Genomic DNA, 15,869 nt, shown 5'->3' with positions numbered 1-15,869 from the left:
GACAGCTCAGAGCCTGGAGCCTGCTTCGGATTCCGTGTCTCCCTCTCTCTCTCTGCCCCTCCCCTGCTCATGCTTGCTCTCTCTCTCTCAAAAATAAATAAACATTAAAAAAATGTTTTTTGTAATGTCTCCAGACATTGCCAGATGTCCCTGGGGCGGCGGCCCCTACTGAAAACCAACCGTTTAGAGAGACTTCAAGGGCCAGAGATGCCATGAGGAGACCCCAGCCGAGGCTAGACTATCCGATTACATGTACCTGAGCCCGCAGTCAGCTCCAGCTCTTTTAGGCAGGAACCTTTGGATTCTAGAATCTTCAGGCTTAGAGAGATATAGCCACAGCATGCACACCCTCACTGATGAGGAGCCCACCCCCATTAGAAGGCAGCTGCTCCTTTCATCTTAGAAATCTGAATTTTTTCCCTATGTTGAGCCAAACTCTGCCTCTTTGTAATGGCCAGCTTGTTCGATGCAGCCCTGGCCCCAGGGCCCTTGAACGGTTGTGAGCCCTCTGCTCCACGCAGACCGCTCTGCACAAGTTCAGAGCCAGGCAGCCTGGTTCCCCCAGGGGTTCCATTTCAGGTCAAGCCAAAGTCCAGACCGAGCCTACAAGGCCTTGGGGAGTCCTCTGCCCCATCTCCAACCAACCACATTGGGCAACTCTCTCCCCTTTCTTCGGCGTGTCAGCCACACCGGCTTCCTTGAGCAGGCCCGCCCTCCCAGCACATCGAGTCACAGGCTGTGTTCTCACAGGCCTCATGTTCCTGTGGCCTGTTTGAGAGCAGAACCGGAAGGTGCCTCGGGGGCATTTTAGCCCTCTTTCCAACCATCTACCCACTGAAGAGAACCACGGAAGAGTATCAAGGAAACACAGAGCCTACAAAAGCTCAAATAAAAATTTCCCATCGGGGCCTGAAGTTCTTCCATTAGAGCATCTCCTCTGCTCAGCGAAGACATTTCAGGCTTCCAGGGGCTCCTGAAGAATCCCAGAGGATCAGGACGGGGAGAGCCCTTCAGATCCACAACACGCTGCCTCCCTGTGTTACAAATGGGGAGACCGAGGCCCAGAGAAAGCAAGGTATTTGCCCAAGGTCACACAGCAATCCTGGGGCAGAGCAGGGCCTGAAATGCATTCCCTCGGCTCCCGGTTCTCTGCTCTCAGCCGCCAGGGCCCTCCTTCCCTTCGGGCTCTCCCATCTTTGGACGCCTGGATTCAGCTCCCTGTCATCCAATCCTACACTTTGGGCCCCCAGACTCACCTGGAAGGGTCCTCCTCAGGGGAGAAGGGGCCTTCTAGCTTAATGACATTGAGCTTCCCCTCAAAGACGCCATAGCTGAGGGTGACCTGGGCAGAGAAAAGCGGAGGAGTGCAGGTTGGCCGGGTGTCTCTCTGGGGACCCCACAAGGGGGCAGTGTTTGCGCAGAAGCAGGGAAGGCACATAAGACATCATGAGGGGCACGCAGAGCCTGCCTCTGTACCTGAAACCCCACCCTTAGCCCTGAGAGCTTCGCTGAGGAGCCCACCCCACTCCACAAGGCTCTTCAAGCTTGTAGGGCACGGCCATGCCCGGACTCCATTTGGGTGCCCAACAGTCCACCCTACCTGTGAGGCTGGAACGAGTCCCTTGCCTACAGACTAGGAAACTGAGTCGCGAAAAGGGAAGTGAGTTCCAGCAAATTCCATGCCTGGACAGAGGTTTCCTGAGACTCACGGCGGGGCCATGGCCCTCCCTCTCCTCCAGGAGCTTCAGGTCACTCTACTCGCAGTGAGGACATGAGATGATGCCCCTTGTCGAGGGACAGCAGAGCGCAGCGGTTAAAGACTGTAGGCTTAGGGGCCATCCAGGCAGGGCTCAAATCCCCTTCATGCCCCGTGCCATGGTTAGTTCAGCTCTCTGGCCTCAGTTTCCCTACCTACAGAATGGGAATGTCAGTGAACATTCCTCATGTGAACGTTGAAAGGAACCAGAGAGTACAGCAGATAAAGCCACCGGCCTGGTGCCTGGCACAGTGAGGATTCTGGAAATCCCAACCGTTAGGGTACCTGGTTTCGGTTGTCCCAAATCTGTCCCCCTCTTCCTGGCTTCAGGCCCTGCAGTCCCATTGGGACCAACCCTGCCGGCAGAATCAACACTAAGTCTTGGCCCTGGTAGGAGACAGGTGTGACCCAAGCAGGCCTTCCAACCGACGAGCACCAGCCCCGGGACTGGGCGGAAGGGGGAGCTCTCCTCTGGCGGGTGCGGTGGAACCCTGGGGCTGCCACCCCGCCAGCATGAGGGGCGAGCCTGCCTTGAGGGTTGGAGGTGGGCAGGGCTGAGTCGCTGTGTGCCCTTCTGAGGGTCCTTTGCCACCGTGGGCCTCGGTTTCCCCATCAGTAGGGGACAGCCCCACCCGCACCCTTCCCCCACTGCCCCGAGGCCGGCTCACCTGCTCTGGGAGCTGGGCGGCCCCCAGCAGCTGCAGGGTCTCCAGGTGGGAGTGGAAGAGGGGGCTGGGCTGCAGGTGGCCACCCAGCTTGCACTCGACAATGTAGCCCACGGTGCAGTCGTCGGGCAACCGGATGAGCGCGGCTGTTTCCACGAAGCGGGAGCCACTGAGAGACAGAGCAGTGCTGTGGCCACCGGCCCAGGCCCTCGGCACCTAGAGCTCTCCCTGCCTCCCAGAAGGCCCTCCCTCCACCAGGGCCAGCTGTCTCCTGTGCACTGGGTGACCTTGGGCAAGCCACCAACCTGGGGAGCCTCAGTGTCCTCTTCTGTGAAATGGGCGTGATAACGGCCCTGCCCTCACTGGGCCATTGTGTAGATTAAGAGGAAGAGTGGTAAGAAGCAGCCCCCTTCTAAATGTATCCCTTCTTTTCTTTATATGCATTCACTCATTCATTCATTCTTTGTTGAGCTTAAGGATCTAGCTGGTGCCAGGTGCCATGCTAGGGCTGCGGATACAGAGATGAGAAAGAAATGCTTGCTGCCCTCTTCTGAAGGGAGACGGAGGGACAGGTCGTTTCAGACTAAGACTGGCACTAAGAGGGAAGCATGAGGCCTGGGAGACACCGGGAGGGTAAGGTGGGCTTCCCAGAGGAGGTGGCAGTCTTTTGCTCTGCTTTTTATGTCACTCTGACAGTGGCAGTCTTTAAACGGAGTCGCACAGGGTGTTCTGGAGTCAGCCAGATGTCGAGGAGGGGAGGAGCAGTGTCCCAGGTTAAGGGCACCACCTGACTGCATACCCCACGAGCTCCCCCGGGGGCCAGCCTGCCCCACTGCACAGGGGGCCCAGTGGGTGCAGAAGGCCCGCCTTCCCTCCCCATCCCAGCCCCTGCCCGAGGGTTGCACCTGCCCGGAGGGGGTACCTTTCCCAATTCACACAAATACCCCGTAAAGGTGGGCAGAAGCCCAGATGGGGGCACCAGGCACAGGGATGTCCCCTGGTCACGAGTACATATCTGCCGTCGGCATGCCCGAGGACAGCAGTACCACCTCTAACCGGGACCTGAGTTCCCCCCACCCCCCTGCACTTGGAGGACCGCTCTGACCCCGCCCATCCAGATCAGAGCAGGCCAGGGTTGTGCAGACCTTGGAGCCAGAGCCAGCAGCTGAGTGACCTTGGACTAGTCACTTATTCGGCCTCTCACAGCCTCAGTCTCCTCCGCTGTGGAAAGGAGGCTAACACACCTTCCTCCCAGGGGCTGTGATTACTCTTGGGGAAGCACAGGCCTGGCTCAGAGCCTCTCTCAGCAGCCTCTCCAAGCAGACCTCGAGAGGCCAGGCCTTTGCCGCTTGCTCTCCAGAAAACCAGTACTCCCACCCCACTCTGGGGGCGCCTAGGGCTATCCCAGTCCAAACACCACCTCTTCCAGGAAGCCCTCCTCCCATCTCCAGGCAGAAGGCCCTACATCTTCCTTCCTCTGAATGCCCCTAAACTTGGCCTTCGCCCCCCCCCCCCCCCGTGACGTTTACCCGGAAGAAGAGGGCTGCACGTGGGACTTAATACTTGCCTGGCTCAGACCAGGTGCCGACCCAAACATTTCCCCATTTAGCCCCCACAACAGCCCTTAGCTATTACATTATTAGGTTTTAACAGAGGGGGGCACGGAGGCTCCCAGAGATGGCACAACTCGCCTGTGAGTGGCACAGTGCCCTAGGCAGTGTATCCCTGAGGGCAGGAAGGCAGGTGGCTTGCTCACCACTAACTGTGTAACTCTGTGACACAGCATGAATGCCAGACAGTTCCTCAGGGGCTCACTCCCGAGCCCTTCCTGCTGCGACGAAGGCCGCCCGCACCAGGCCCTCCCCTCCCCCTGCCCCCTCCCCCCCCCCCCACCCCACCTTAGGGCTTTGCTTACCTGGCCCACGGGGCCATCTTCAAAGCCAGTTTGCGGTTGATGCAAAAGCCAGCGCCCCCAGTGGCAAACCAGAACTGTACCAGCCTCTGGGGGGAGAGGTAGGGGAGGGCCAAGGTTCAGGGTGAGCCTGGGGGGTGGGGGCAACGGCCAGACCACCCCTCACCCCCAACCAGCATGGCTCCAGGCTTGGGAGCGATAGTCCCGACACCACGATCACCGGCCAGGGGCACTGGCCTCGCCACTTACAGCTCCTGGGAGGGAGAAAGCTTTTCTGCACGAGGAGAGAAGGGGGCCTCCCGTGGAGGAAAGAGAGAAGGACAGACGGGCCCCCGAGCCCCCGAGGCCAGCAAACCCCTTGACATCGCCATCTCAGGAATCATGAGTGTACCTTTGGGGTGTAAACCACTCTCTGCCCCAACTCCTCCGTGGGGATTTGTGAAGCCCGGCTACACCCGCTCGCGACTAACAAGTTCCCTGAGGTTACCCTCTCCCGAGTACACAGTTGGTGCTTAATTGATGCATGCGGCATTGGGTGGGGGTTATCCCTCTTGATGCAGCAGTGAGAACCCTGGGCAGGAAGTCGGGAAGCCTGCGTCTGGGGCCTCGGCCTCCTCCACCGCACAGCCGTACAACCTGGAGAAAGTCACTGCTCCCCTCTGGATCGCAGATTTGTCACCTGTGAGTGCATCTGCCCTGGTTGTGAAACCCAAGGGTTCTCCTGGCCCTGTGTCCCCCTCCTGACCACCTCCATGAGCTACTTCTGGAAATGCCGCCCTCTTAGATAAAGCAGGGTAAACAGGTTCTTAAGGACCTGGCACACAGTAGGTGTCCAATTGATGCTTGTTTAGTGAACTGTGGGCTCAGGGCTTCTGCTCCCAGATAATTAAAGTAACAACAACAATTAAAGTAAAGTACACGTGCCTTAACCCTGCGCACGGATACAGGGGGTCCTGTGCTGCAGATGAGCTGACGAGGTACAGAGAAGTGAGGTGCAGAGAACCGAGGTCCCAGAGCTGGGACTGAGCCCAAGCCGGAGCTCTTGCCCGATTCTGCTGCCCTCCCCCCACCCACAACCCAGACGGTACCCCAGAATCCGAACAGGCTGGGACACTTTGGGGAGGAGTCTAGGGAATCCCGCCTGCAAGAAGAATATTCGTGCACGTCCTGGAGTCGGGGCCCGGGTGGGCCCAGCAGTACTGAACCTGCTCAGGAAGCATGAGGCTCAGAGAGGAAGGCCGAGCTGGCTTGGGTACCGATCGCTAACACTTACTAGTGTCATCACGTGTCGGGTCCCATCCCAAGCACTTGGATAGGTGACCTCGCTAAATTGTTTCTTATCTTGCTCACAACCGCCCCGTCAGGTGGGGACGCTGATCGCCCATTTCACCGGTGAGGAAACTGAGGCACAGAAAGGCGGGATGACTTCAGCGAAGGTCACGAAACCAGGAGGCGGCACAGGTGGCCCGTGAACCCAGGGAGTCGGGCTCCAGAGCAGAGTTCTCAACCCCTCCATCCAAGCGTGTGGTGGTGCGGGGGCCTCCTGGGGCACCCCTCGGCTCACCTGGAGCCGACTCTCACACACACACACACACACACACACACACACCCAGGGCCCGGGAGGATTTAATTAGGGCTCAGAGGCCCCATTAGCCGCTGATAATTAAGGTTTTGTGTTTCCTGCTCTTGGTTTCCCTGATGAAGCAGATGGTGAGCCGGGGAGGCAGAGAGCCCTACAGCCTGGGGCTCCTGCTCCATACGCTGCCTCCAGGGAGGGGGACCCCCTCACTAGCCTTTTCCCTGGGGCCAAGGGAGCCCCCTAGGGGCCTGGCGGGGCCTGGGGACCCAGAGAGAACCATGCTACGCACTTCTACTAAAAAAATGCCTCCCTATTTATCTGAAAGTCAAATGCAACTTTCATCCTGGTTCGGGGCTTGGTTTTTTCCCTAAATCTGACAGTCCTCGTTAGTGCCCATCTAGGTCTGGAGCTGAAGCTGGGGACCCCGTTGGGCCAGGTGTCACCTCTTTAGTCTGTAGACAGGAGGGGTGCGCAGGGGAGGGGCTCAGGGGCTGCGGGCAGCGCAATCGGCCAGCTGGCCCAGCAGCGCTGGGCACTTGAACGGCTGATATACAACTACATGACGATACCAGGGGCTCCGAGGCCTGCCCCTGCCTGCCCCACCCCCCCGCCCCCCCCCCCCGGCCTGGCCACAGCCCACACCCGTGGCCTCCACTGCACAAGGAGGAAGGGAGGGACCCACCGTGCGGTTGTGCGGCCTGGGCTCCGAAGCGCGGATAGGCCGGTTCAGGCTGGGCCGGCCTAGGTAGACGTCGCGGGTCTGTGGGAAGGTTTTTAGCAGCTTCAGCAGTGCCCTTGGGTTCACATAGTTGTCGTCATCCACGTGGCAGAACCACCTGTGGGGATCCAAGGGGGGGATGCTAAGCTTGGAGGACGGTTCCCAAGGGCTGCTGGCCAACCAGGCTCCCCTTGACCCCCCCGCCATAATAAGTCAACAAAATCAGGGAGAGTAGCTGACATTTAAGGCACACGGTCTGAGCCAGACAGCATCTCGTGTGAGCTCCCGAGAACAGTGTGCCCACTTAACGCGTGGGGACCAAGACTCAGCAAGGTTAAGACACTTGCCCAAGATCCCACAGCCGGTAAATGGCATGACTTGAACCCAGACAGTCTGCCCAGAGACAGACCCCAGGAGGCCCTACGTGATGAGATTCACAAGACCCAGCCGAACTTCACTCTCTTGACACAAAACCCTATTCGGGAACCAGCCTGAGGCACAGGCCACACCTGTCCCCAGAGACCCAGGCACACTCACCTCAGCCCGCTGGCCAAGAAGGTGTCGAACTCAGCAGCCATCTTGCAGGACAGGGCGGGGTGGCTGTGCTCAGCGGAGCAGTTGGTGACCACGAGGTGGGACCCTGGAGAAGTGGGGACGAGTCAGAGGACCCTGCCCAGGTCCTTCCCACAGCCCCGCACACTGTGAGAATACAGAGCAAGACCTCAGACAGCCTGGAGCATTCTCATTCTACACACGGGGAAACTGAGGCCCGGGAGAGCTGACCCTCCCCAAACCCATACCTGTCTCCAGCAAAGAAGCCTGCCCCTCATCCTGGGCAAAGGGGGATCCCCACATGCCAAGGGTGGGCAGCCCTGTTTCCTGAGGGCCCCGGGCCAGGGGACAGCCACCCCACCTTTCCCTGGTAACAGCTGAGGGGCCCCCACCCCACCCAGAATTACCCAGTCTCTCCTGGAGGCCTTCATCTGGGCTGTCGGTGAAGACAAAGGTCTAAGAAGGAGAAAGGGGAGTCAGGACTAGAGTCAGCCAAGGGCAGGCCCCGGGGGTCGCTCACAGCCAAGCCCCTGCTAAAACACCTGTCCACACCTCTGTCCTCCATCAGTGACAGACACACCCCCTCCCACCGTCACACGCGCCTTTAAGACAACATGACTTTCTCGGCTACGCGGCCCCCCCCCCCCCAACACACACAACCCAGCTGTCAAAGCCACACGACTTCATGGTGCACACCAGCACCCACGGGGACCCTACCGGAGTCGCACCGTCTTCTATCTCACACACATGCACACACTGCAGTCCCACGTGGCCCCTCCCTAACCACACGTACACAACCCTAGACGCTTTGACAGGAGACAGACCCACGCACGGGGACACCGCACTGCTTGGGGAGACAGTCACGGCTTTCAGAGCCACGGAAGCTCTCTGGGCGGGCACAGGCCCCTTGCGCAGCTCGGAAATTTTACATCGTGATCCAGTCCAGCTCTCTCCCAGACTGGAGAGGCGCCCCACCAGCAGCTTGCACGCTCCTGGTCCCTGAGGACCTCACTTAACCTCAAGACAGGTGTCGTGATCTGTCTCCCTCGCAGATGGCGAAACTGAGTCTAAGTGACAGACTAAGGTCGGACAGTTGGCGACTGCTGAGCTGGGATTCGAGCCCACAGGCCTTGGACCTCTCCTCCCCACCTCCCAGGCAGGTAGAAGCCGCTCAACCCCCAAAGAAACTGAACACAAACCGAATGGGCTGCAGAGACAAACCCTCCACGGGCAGCTGATGGCAAGACAGAGACCGGCGGCCGGGGACTGGTCTGACCCCCATTCCACACCGAGCAGAGCACGAGCGCCTCTCCCTGCTCCAGCAGGTCCCCTCACCCGCCCAGCACAGCGAGGGCCTCCTCTGACGCTTAGGTGGCCCTGCCCAGGGTCCTGACAACTTTGAACTCTTTCCAAGTGAGGACCAAGGAGAAAGCATCTCACCCATTTAAAGGGCCTCGACCCCCCCATCTGTCACTCTGGCCACGCTAGCCCTGCCCTCCGTCCAGACTTAGGGCCTCTGACCGCAACGCCCCTCCCCGCTCAGCCACAAACACCTCCCTGCTTTCCAGGAACCAGCCCTTCAGATCAGATCAGCGCCTGCTTTGAGCCTCAGTTTACCCAGCCGGAAAATGGGGAGTAGTGGTAGCTGTGAGGGCAAAGTGAAATAGCGTGAGAAAGAACGAGAAAGAGTTGGCAGTGAAGTCAGGCTCAGCTTCTTATCTCAGGGGGGAACTGAGGCGCAGGAGGCCAGAAGCCAGGGGTTGGACACAGGAAGGGGCAGGAGGGAACCAGTCCTATCTCCCCAAGACCCATGGCCCTTGTTCTGAGCCACTATTATCTTTCAATGGATTATTGCAAGACCTTCAGATCTCTTTTCCTGTCAGGACCAAAACCAGATAATACCCCCTACCCACCACCCTACCTGGTACCTTCTGTGGCTCCCTACTGCCCCTGGGACAAAGGCCAGCATCCTAAGTGCGGCCATGAGGGGCCACCCAGTCCCTGTGACTAATGCAGCCTATCTCATCACTTCCTGCCCCACCTCTTCTCTTAAATTCAAAGGCCTTTCAGTTCCCCAAATGTGCCACATACACGCACACGCTTCTGAGCCTTTGCATATACTGTGCCCTCTTCTTGCCCGACCCCCCTCCCATGTGCCCCTCAGCCTCCTGTCCCTCCTTATGGTAACAGCAGCCCCTCGGTTATGGAAATCTACCCTTTGGTCTCTCCCTCCAGACAGTGACACGCTGAAGGGCACGGGCCTGGTCTGATTTACACCCCCCTGTCCCGGCACTGGCTCACCTCCAGGAGGCCTGGGTGGCATCCACCTTCTGAGCCCCTCTCCCTCGGGTCTGTCCCCCACCTTTTCAGATTTAGCTGACACTGCAGGTCCCTGGATATCCTCGCAGAAAGTGTCGGTCCCCTTCTCTATCCCATCCGCTGCCTCGGGGATGCTATCGAGCTTCTTGGCTTTAAACGCCATCAAGAAACCATGAAATCCCACCTCATCCAAGACCTCTCCGGGGGGTGGGGGGGGGCTAGCAGGGGCCCCACACTCAGTGCCGGAACCGCCCCCCCCCCCCGCCCACCTGTGTTCCTCTGGGCCCTCCCCATCTGGCTGGGACCCGGAACCTTGGGGTCACCATGCCTCCTCTCTTTCCTTCACACCCCACATCCAGTCGTGTCAGCAAATTCTGCTCACCCAACCTACAAATTACCCAGGATGCGACCTCTCCTCACCAGCCTCCACGGCCACCCAGCGGCCCAGCCCACTCCTGCCTGCTTGGCTTCGGTCACCTTTCCCCTGGTCTCCCTGCTCGGTCCTGCCCCCACCGGGAGCCCGTTTTCCACACAGCCCCCAGAGAGCCAGTAAAATAAATCAGGCTTTTCTTGCCCTGCTCCTTGGCAAACTTTCCACCAGATAGTGGAACCCTCTCGAGTTGGGAGCATGGGCCAAATGGGTCAGGGATGTTTGCCGATGGATGAATAAGCCGGAATCGGTGGGGGGAGGGGGAAGGAGAGGGTCCCGCAGCAGGGCCGGGGGGGCTGGGCGGGGCGCATGAGGCCCGTGTTCCCGTCCCTGGGAACCCGGAGATTGGCACAGAGCAGTGGGCAGAGTTTCCTCTGGGCCAAGGGTTGCATTTAATTTGTTTAAGGAGGAGACTCTGACAATGGTTAAAACCTCACAGGAAAACAAAAGGACAGTCAGCCTGCTGGGGTCAGGGGAGGGGGCGGCTGGGGGCCATCTGCTGCAGGGGAGGGGAGATGTGGGGCCCACAGCGCTCCCCCCACCCCCACCCACCGCCCTCGAGGGGACTGTGGGGAAGGGAAAGGCTCCCCATGGATCACAAAAAAGGGCCTCCCCCAGCCCACCCCCTCTCCCCGGGACAAAGGCCGCACGCGAGCTGCCACAAAGGCCCACCTGCCACCCGGCCGCCCTTAACCAGCTGGGGCGGGCGCCCAGCCCTGGAGAGTTAACCAGCTCAGGCCTGCTCCTGCTGGCAGAGCTGAGAGAGGCTCCGAGACCCTCCTGTTCCTGTGCAGACGGGGAAACTGAGGCCTGAGAGGGAGAGAGCCTTGGCCAAGATCACAGAGACGGGTAAGCCAAAGGGCTCAAAGGGTGGAGACAAAGAGGACCCAGAGGCAGTGGGATGGCAGGGTGTTCCCCGGTCTCCCTTCCTCTTCCTCAATTTGAGCATCCTGCCTTTTCTCAACTCTGCCTCAAAGGACGAGGTTTCTAGCCTCTGCCCCTCGTGCTGGGGGCGGAAGGTGAGAGTGTGCAACTGAGTGAACTCATCTCCTACCTCTGTTTAACTGTGCTCAGTTTCCTGGCCTATAAAACAGGACCCTCAGTGCCTGCCCCTCGGGGGCCGTTGTGAGGGTTAAACGGGGTGAGGCATGTGCGGCCCCTTGGCTGCCAAGCTACCCGGCAGGTACTCCCTCTGGCTGCCTAGTTGGCATCTGGGACTGAGCTCGAGGCAGGGAGTGGGCAGCTGCTTCCTCTCTTTGCAGACCTGGTCCTGCCAGGGCCAGCCACCCAGGCTGGGCACCCAAGGACCCTCTCCTGGGGCCCAGTGACCAGGCAGCCCTGAGATCCCGGGTCTCAACAGAGAAGGAAGGGTCCCAACCGGGAGGTGGGACCAGGGCTCTGCGCCCCCAGGCCTTCAGGGTGCTGCGGACAAGCACTTCCTCCCTCTGGCCTCAGTTTCCTCATCCGGGGCAAGGGCACCACCATGGCGATCAAGACAAGGCAGGAAAGGGCCTCAGACCACGTGAGGCACGCTCCCGGGTACACACAGACACAGCACCATAAACAGGAAGGTCTGCGGGGAGGGCCAGGCTCAGCGGCTTCCGCAGGAGGAACCAGACTCTCCCCAAGAGGAGAAGCTGTGTGTGGGGGCGCCCCAGGGAAGAACCTGGGTGCTGGGGTCCCAGCGGAGAAAGGTTTAAAAAGGGTGCCAGGACATCACGGCCAGGAAGTCAGGGGTGGGGGTGCCCTCTCCCCAGAAGGCCCTGGGCTCTTGCAGACATCACCTTCCCGGCTCTTCAGTGTCCCGGGAGCCCCCAACCCCCTCCCAAGGCTCAGTCACTTCCTCCCACTGAGCCAGCCGCCCGCTGTAGGGACTGTGTGTGTGTGTGTGTGTGTGTGTGTGTGTGTAAACATGCCCCTCCACCTCTCCCAGAGATGGTTCCCCAACAACCCCAAATCACTGACCTTGCTTGGGGAGGGCACCGGGTCTGGGGAGGGCAAGAGCCAGAAGGGACTCAGCTTGTGCCCGGAAAGACATAAGCCACATGCCCCCGTCACACACACACACACACACACACACACACACACACACACACACGATCCCACAGCTGGCCCCCACTCTGATCTCTCCCCCACAGCAGCCTCAACCACCACCCCCACAGCACACCTCCTTCCCTCCCTCAGAAACTGCCCCACAGGAAAGGAGCACAGGAGATGAGGGCCCGCTGCCCTGGACACACCCTGGGCAGCAGAGGCAAGGGGACAGGGGTCATCAGCAATTCTGAAAGGATGCCCCCCGCCCCTCTCCCTCCCAAACAGGCCCCACCTAGACCTTCCCGTGTCCTCGGCAGCTCAGCCCGTCCTCCACTCTCCCAGCCAGGGTGGTAGGACAGCACCCGGGGCCTGGACTGGGTGCCGCCTGGCCTGGGCACATGTCAGAAGTCAGGACTCTCAGAGGCCTCTACCCCAGCCGCCCAACACCCCACCCCCACCCCCACCCCCGCCCCCGCATTGTCCCCATCGCGGGTCTGGGCCAAGGTGGGCAGGAGGAAAGCCTGTGCGAGAACAGCCAGGGAACAGAGGGACAACCCCCCCCCCCAGCCCCAGGAGGGACTGAGGAGTGGGCATGAGGACCACCTGGTTCCAGAGCCAGTGAGGGGCACAGGCAGGGGCCGCAGGAGCCCTTGATCCTGGGAGGAGCCGGGAGTGGAGTCCAGACAGGGCAGGTGGGCAGGCAGCTTCTCCCTGGAGGCTGCCGGGGACCCCAGCCCAATGGAAAGGCTTCCACGAGTCCCTCAGGTCAGGGGCCACTCTGGGGGCCTACAGTTGCCCACTTGTCACCTGTTCCCTGGTCCTGGAGACCCACGTGTCCAGCAGCAGCTCCAGGCGCGAGTGGTGGAAGGCTCGGGTCGTCTTGACCGTGATGAAGACATCGCGCAACTGCAGCTCAGGGGACAGAGGGCTTGGCGGGCCCAGCGCGGGAGCCTCCCGCGCGCCGTCGGGGGACAGGCTCGAGTGGTACCGCAGGGAGAGGAGCCCCGTGCACAGAAGGGTGAGGAAGGCTCCCGCCAGGCCCCGGAGGAGGCGGCACTGCATTGGCCCCGGGACCCCAGACGGCTCAGCCCCCAAATCCCAACCGGACAGCGAGGGGAGGCTGGTTAGGCTGGGACGCCGGCAAAGGCCAAAGTCTGGTGGGCCCCAGGGGCAGGCGAGGAGGGCCGAGGTGGGGGCTGGTGCTCTGGGCCGGGACGCGGAGCCATGGCAGCGCCGCGCGCCGCCGCGGCCGCTCCACCTGCTCCCGCCGCGCTCCCGCCCCGGCGCTCGGGCCAAGCCCCGCCCCTGCCTCCAGCTCAGCCCGAGGGGCGGGGCCGGCCCTGGGGAGCCCCCGAGGCGGCTGGAAACGACACAGGCACCGCGGAAGGGACAGCCCCCGGCCCGGCCAGCTGCTCTAGCGGGGGTGGGGGCGACAACAAACCCTCCACGCCCCGTGGAAGGGAGGGGCCGTCCCAGCCTCCCCACTCCCCGGAGACTGTCGGCTGAGCCCCTTCAACACCCGTTATTTTCGGGGCTCCCGCTCGCCAGCCTCCCGGCGTGTCCTCTCGCTGTATGCACCTCCTCCTGCGTGCTCTCCCCCATCCTCCCCGTCGTCACCCAGGTTCCTCTGGCCAAGCTTCATGCCGTTTGGACGTCAAGGCTCAGCTCAAGGAAGGGTCCCCTCCGCCCCAAAGCCTTCCCTGCTGCCCCCCTCCCTGTCTCTGGGGCACCTACCGTAGGTGGCTCAGTTCCTTTGCTCCACACGCCGGCGCTAGGATAGTTATTCCCAGTTGATCGCTGAGCACAAAAGGCACGGAAGGATCTAGCAGCTCAGCCACAGAGCCAGTGGAACCCAGGTCTCTGGGCCTCGTGTGGGCCACAGGAGGCCTCGAAGCGTATCTCTCCTGCTGTAGCCCACCGCACCCCATCTCACTCAGCAGTCTGTATTGCCGCCCTTCTCCCGGCCCGCTGTGGACAGAGGGCCTTCTCCAGCCACCGCTTCCATCATGCTGGACACAAGGCCACTCACGTCTCATCCTTCCTCTGACGGAGTCCCCATCTCCCTCAGAACACAAGCCAGAGATCATACGTACAGCAACCTGCAGGCCCCAACCCCACCTCCTACTACTCTCCCCTTGTTCCCTCCGCTCCAGACCCACTGGGCTTCTGGCCAGTCCAGGTGCACACCTACCTCAGGACCTTTGCACGTGCTGTTCCTGCCTGGACCTTTCCCTAGAGGTCTGCATGTCTCGCTCCCTCACCTCCTTCATTTCTTGACACAAATGTCATGTTCTCTATGAGGCATTCCCAGGCCACTTTTTAAAAACTGCGATGTCAGGGCACCTGAGTGGCTCAGTCACTTAAGCGTCCCTTGATTTCAGATCATGACCTCATGATCTCACAGTTCGTGAGTTCAAGCCCTGTGTCAGGCTCTGTGCTGAGAGTGTGGAGCCTGCTTGGGATTCTCTCTCCCTCTTTCTCTCTCTACCCCTCCTCTGTTTGCACACATATGTGTTTTCTCTCTCAAAATAATAAACATTTTTTTAAAAATTGCAATGTTTGAGGGGGCATCTGGGTGGCTCAGTCGGTTAAGCGTCCAACTTCAGCTTGGGTCATGATCTCACGGCTCGTGAGTTCAAGCCCCACATCAGGCTCTGGGCTGACAGCTCAGAGCCTGGAGCCTGCTTCGGATTTTGTGTCTCCCTTTCTCTCTGCCCCCTCCTAGTCATGCTCTTTCTCTCTCAAAAATAAATAAACATTAAAAAATATTGCAATGGGGCGCCTGGGTGGCTCAGTCGGCTAAGCGTCTGACTTCAGCTCAGGTCACGATCTCCCGGTCCGGGAGTTTGAGCCCCGCGTCGGGCTCTGGGCTGATGGCTCGGAGCCTGGAGCCTGCTTCCGATTCTGTGTCTCCCTCTCTCTCTGACCTTCCCCCGTTCATGCTCTGTCTCTCTCTGTCCCAAAAATAAATAAACGTTTAAAAAAAAAACTAAAAAAAAAATATTGCAATGTTTGGGGCACCTGGGTGGCTCAGTCAGTTAAGTGTCCACCTTAGGCTTAGGTCATGGTTTCACAGTTCATGGGTTCAAGCCCCGTGTCGGGCTCTGTGCTGACGGCTCAGAGCCTGGAGCCTGCTTCGGAATCTGTGTCTGCCTCTCTCTCTGCCCCTCCCCTGCTCACGCTCTCTCTCAAAAAAAAAAAAAAAAAAAATGAATGTTAAAAAAAAATTTTTTTAATTGCAGTATTTTCTCTCCCCTCGTTCACAGCCCCCCAGACCTATCCTGTTTTGCTATGTTCTCTCCACAGCACTTTTCATTTTATCTCCCAACACCCTGTATATTCTACTTCCGTATTGTCTGTCTTTCTCCTGAGTATATACAGGGAGTTCTTTTTTCTTCACTGAATCCTCACTGCCTAGAATAGTGCCTGGCACATAGTAGGAGCTCAAGAAATATTCGTCAAACACAAGAAAGTACCAGATGCTTGGTGAATTAGCCTGGGCCTGCTGTGACCCACCCCTGCACCGTGGCTGCTGAGGGAGAGAAAAAGAAAATCAACCCTTGGGAATCGCCCTCCTGTGGGCTGGCCCCATGCCAAGCCCCTTGCGTGGCCCATCTTCCCAGAACAGCATCTCCGGGGGATGATCCCAGGCTTTGGGCCACACAGACCAAGGTTCAAATCCTGACGGGGCTATTTACTAGCCACATGACTTCGGTCAGGTTGCTTCCCCTCTCTGAACTTTAATTTCATCATTTATAAGGTGGGGACAAAAATAAGACCCGGTGAGGATTAAGGGGTTAGTGGGCTTCTCCACCCCAGTGGAAGGACACCTAACATGAGACCAGGCAAAGGCAGCTGCCTTACCGAGGTCCTGCAACGTCACCCAGATTCCTATGTCCATAGA

General features: G+C 59.7%; 1 protein-coding gene across 2 annotated transcripts in view; it reads right to left on the bottom strand.

Annotated features, from left to right (window-relative positions):
* MFNG (MFNG O-fucosylpeptide 3-beta-N-acetylglucosaminyltransferase) overlaps positions 1–13,253 on the bottom strand; it is a 14,707-nt gene extending 1,454 nt beyond the window's left edge. For both annotated transcript variants that reach the window (XR_005795263.1, XM_040490897.1), the window contains exons 1-7: positions 12,773–13,253; positions 7,590–7,638; positions 7,168–7,270; positions 6,595–6,748; positions 4,337–4,422; positions 2,425–2,590; positions 1,257–1,342 (exon numbers count right to left, since the gene is read on the bottom strand). Coding sequence is in view for 1 of the 2 variants with exons in the window: in XM_040490897.1 (XP_040346831.1) it covers positions 1,257–1,342; positions 2,425–2,590; positions 4,337–4,422; positions 6,595–6,748; positions 7,168–7,270; positions 7,590–7,638; positions 12,773–13,027 (899 nt within the window). In the remaining variant the exon portion in view is untranslated. The remainder of the gene's footprint in view (positions 1–1,256; positions 1,343–2,424; positions 2,591–4,336; positions 4,423–6,594; positions 6,749–7,167; positions 7,271–7,589; positions 7,639–12,772) is intronic.
* Between the last annotated feature and the right edge of the window lie 2,616 nt (positions 13,254–15,869).

This window comes from Herpailurus yagouaroundi, unplaced genomic scaffold (genome assembly GCF_014898765.1).
Source record: "Herpailurus yagouaroundi ecotype Mexico unplaced genomic scaffold, PumYag 182, whole genome shotgun sequence".
NCBI lineage: Eukaryota > Metazoa > Chordata > Mammalia > Carnivora > Felidae > Herpailurus > Herpailurus yagouaroundi.
This window is presented reverse-complemented; position numbering and strand designations above follow the sequence as displayed.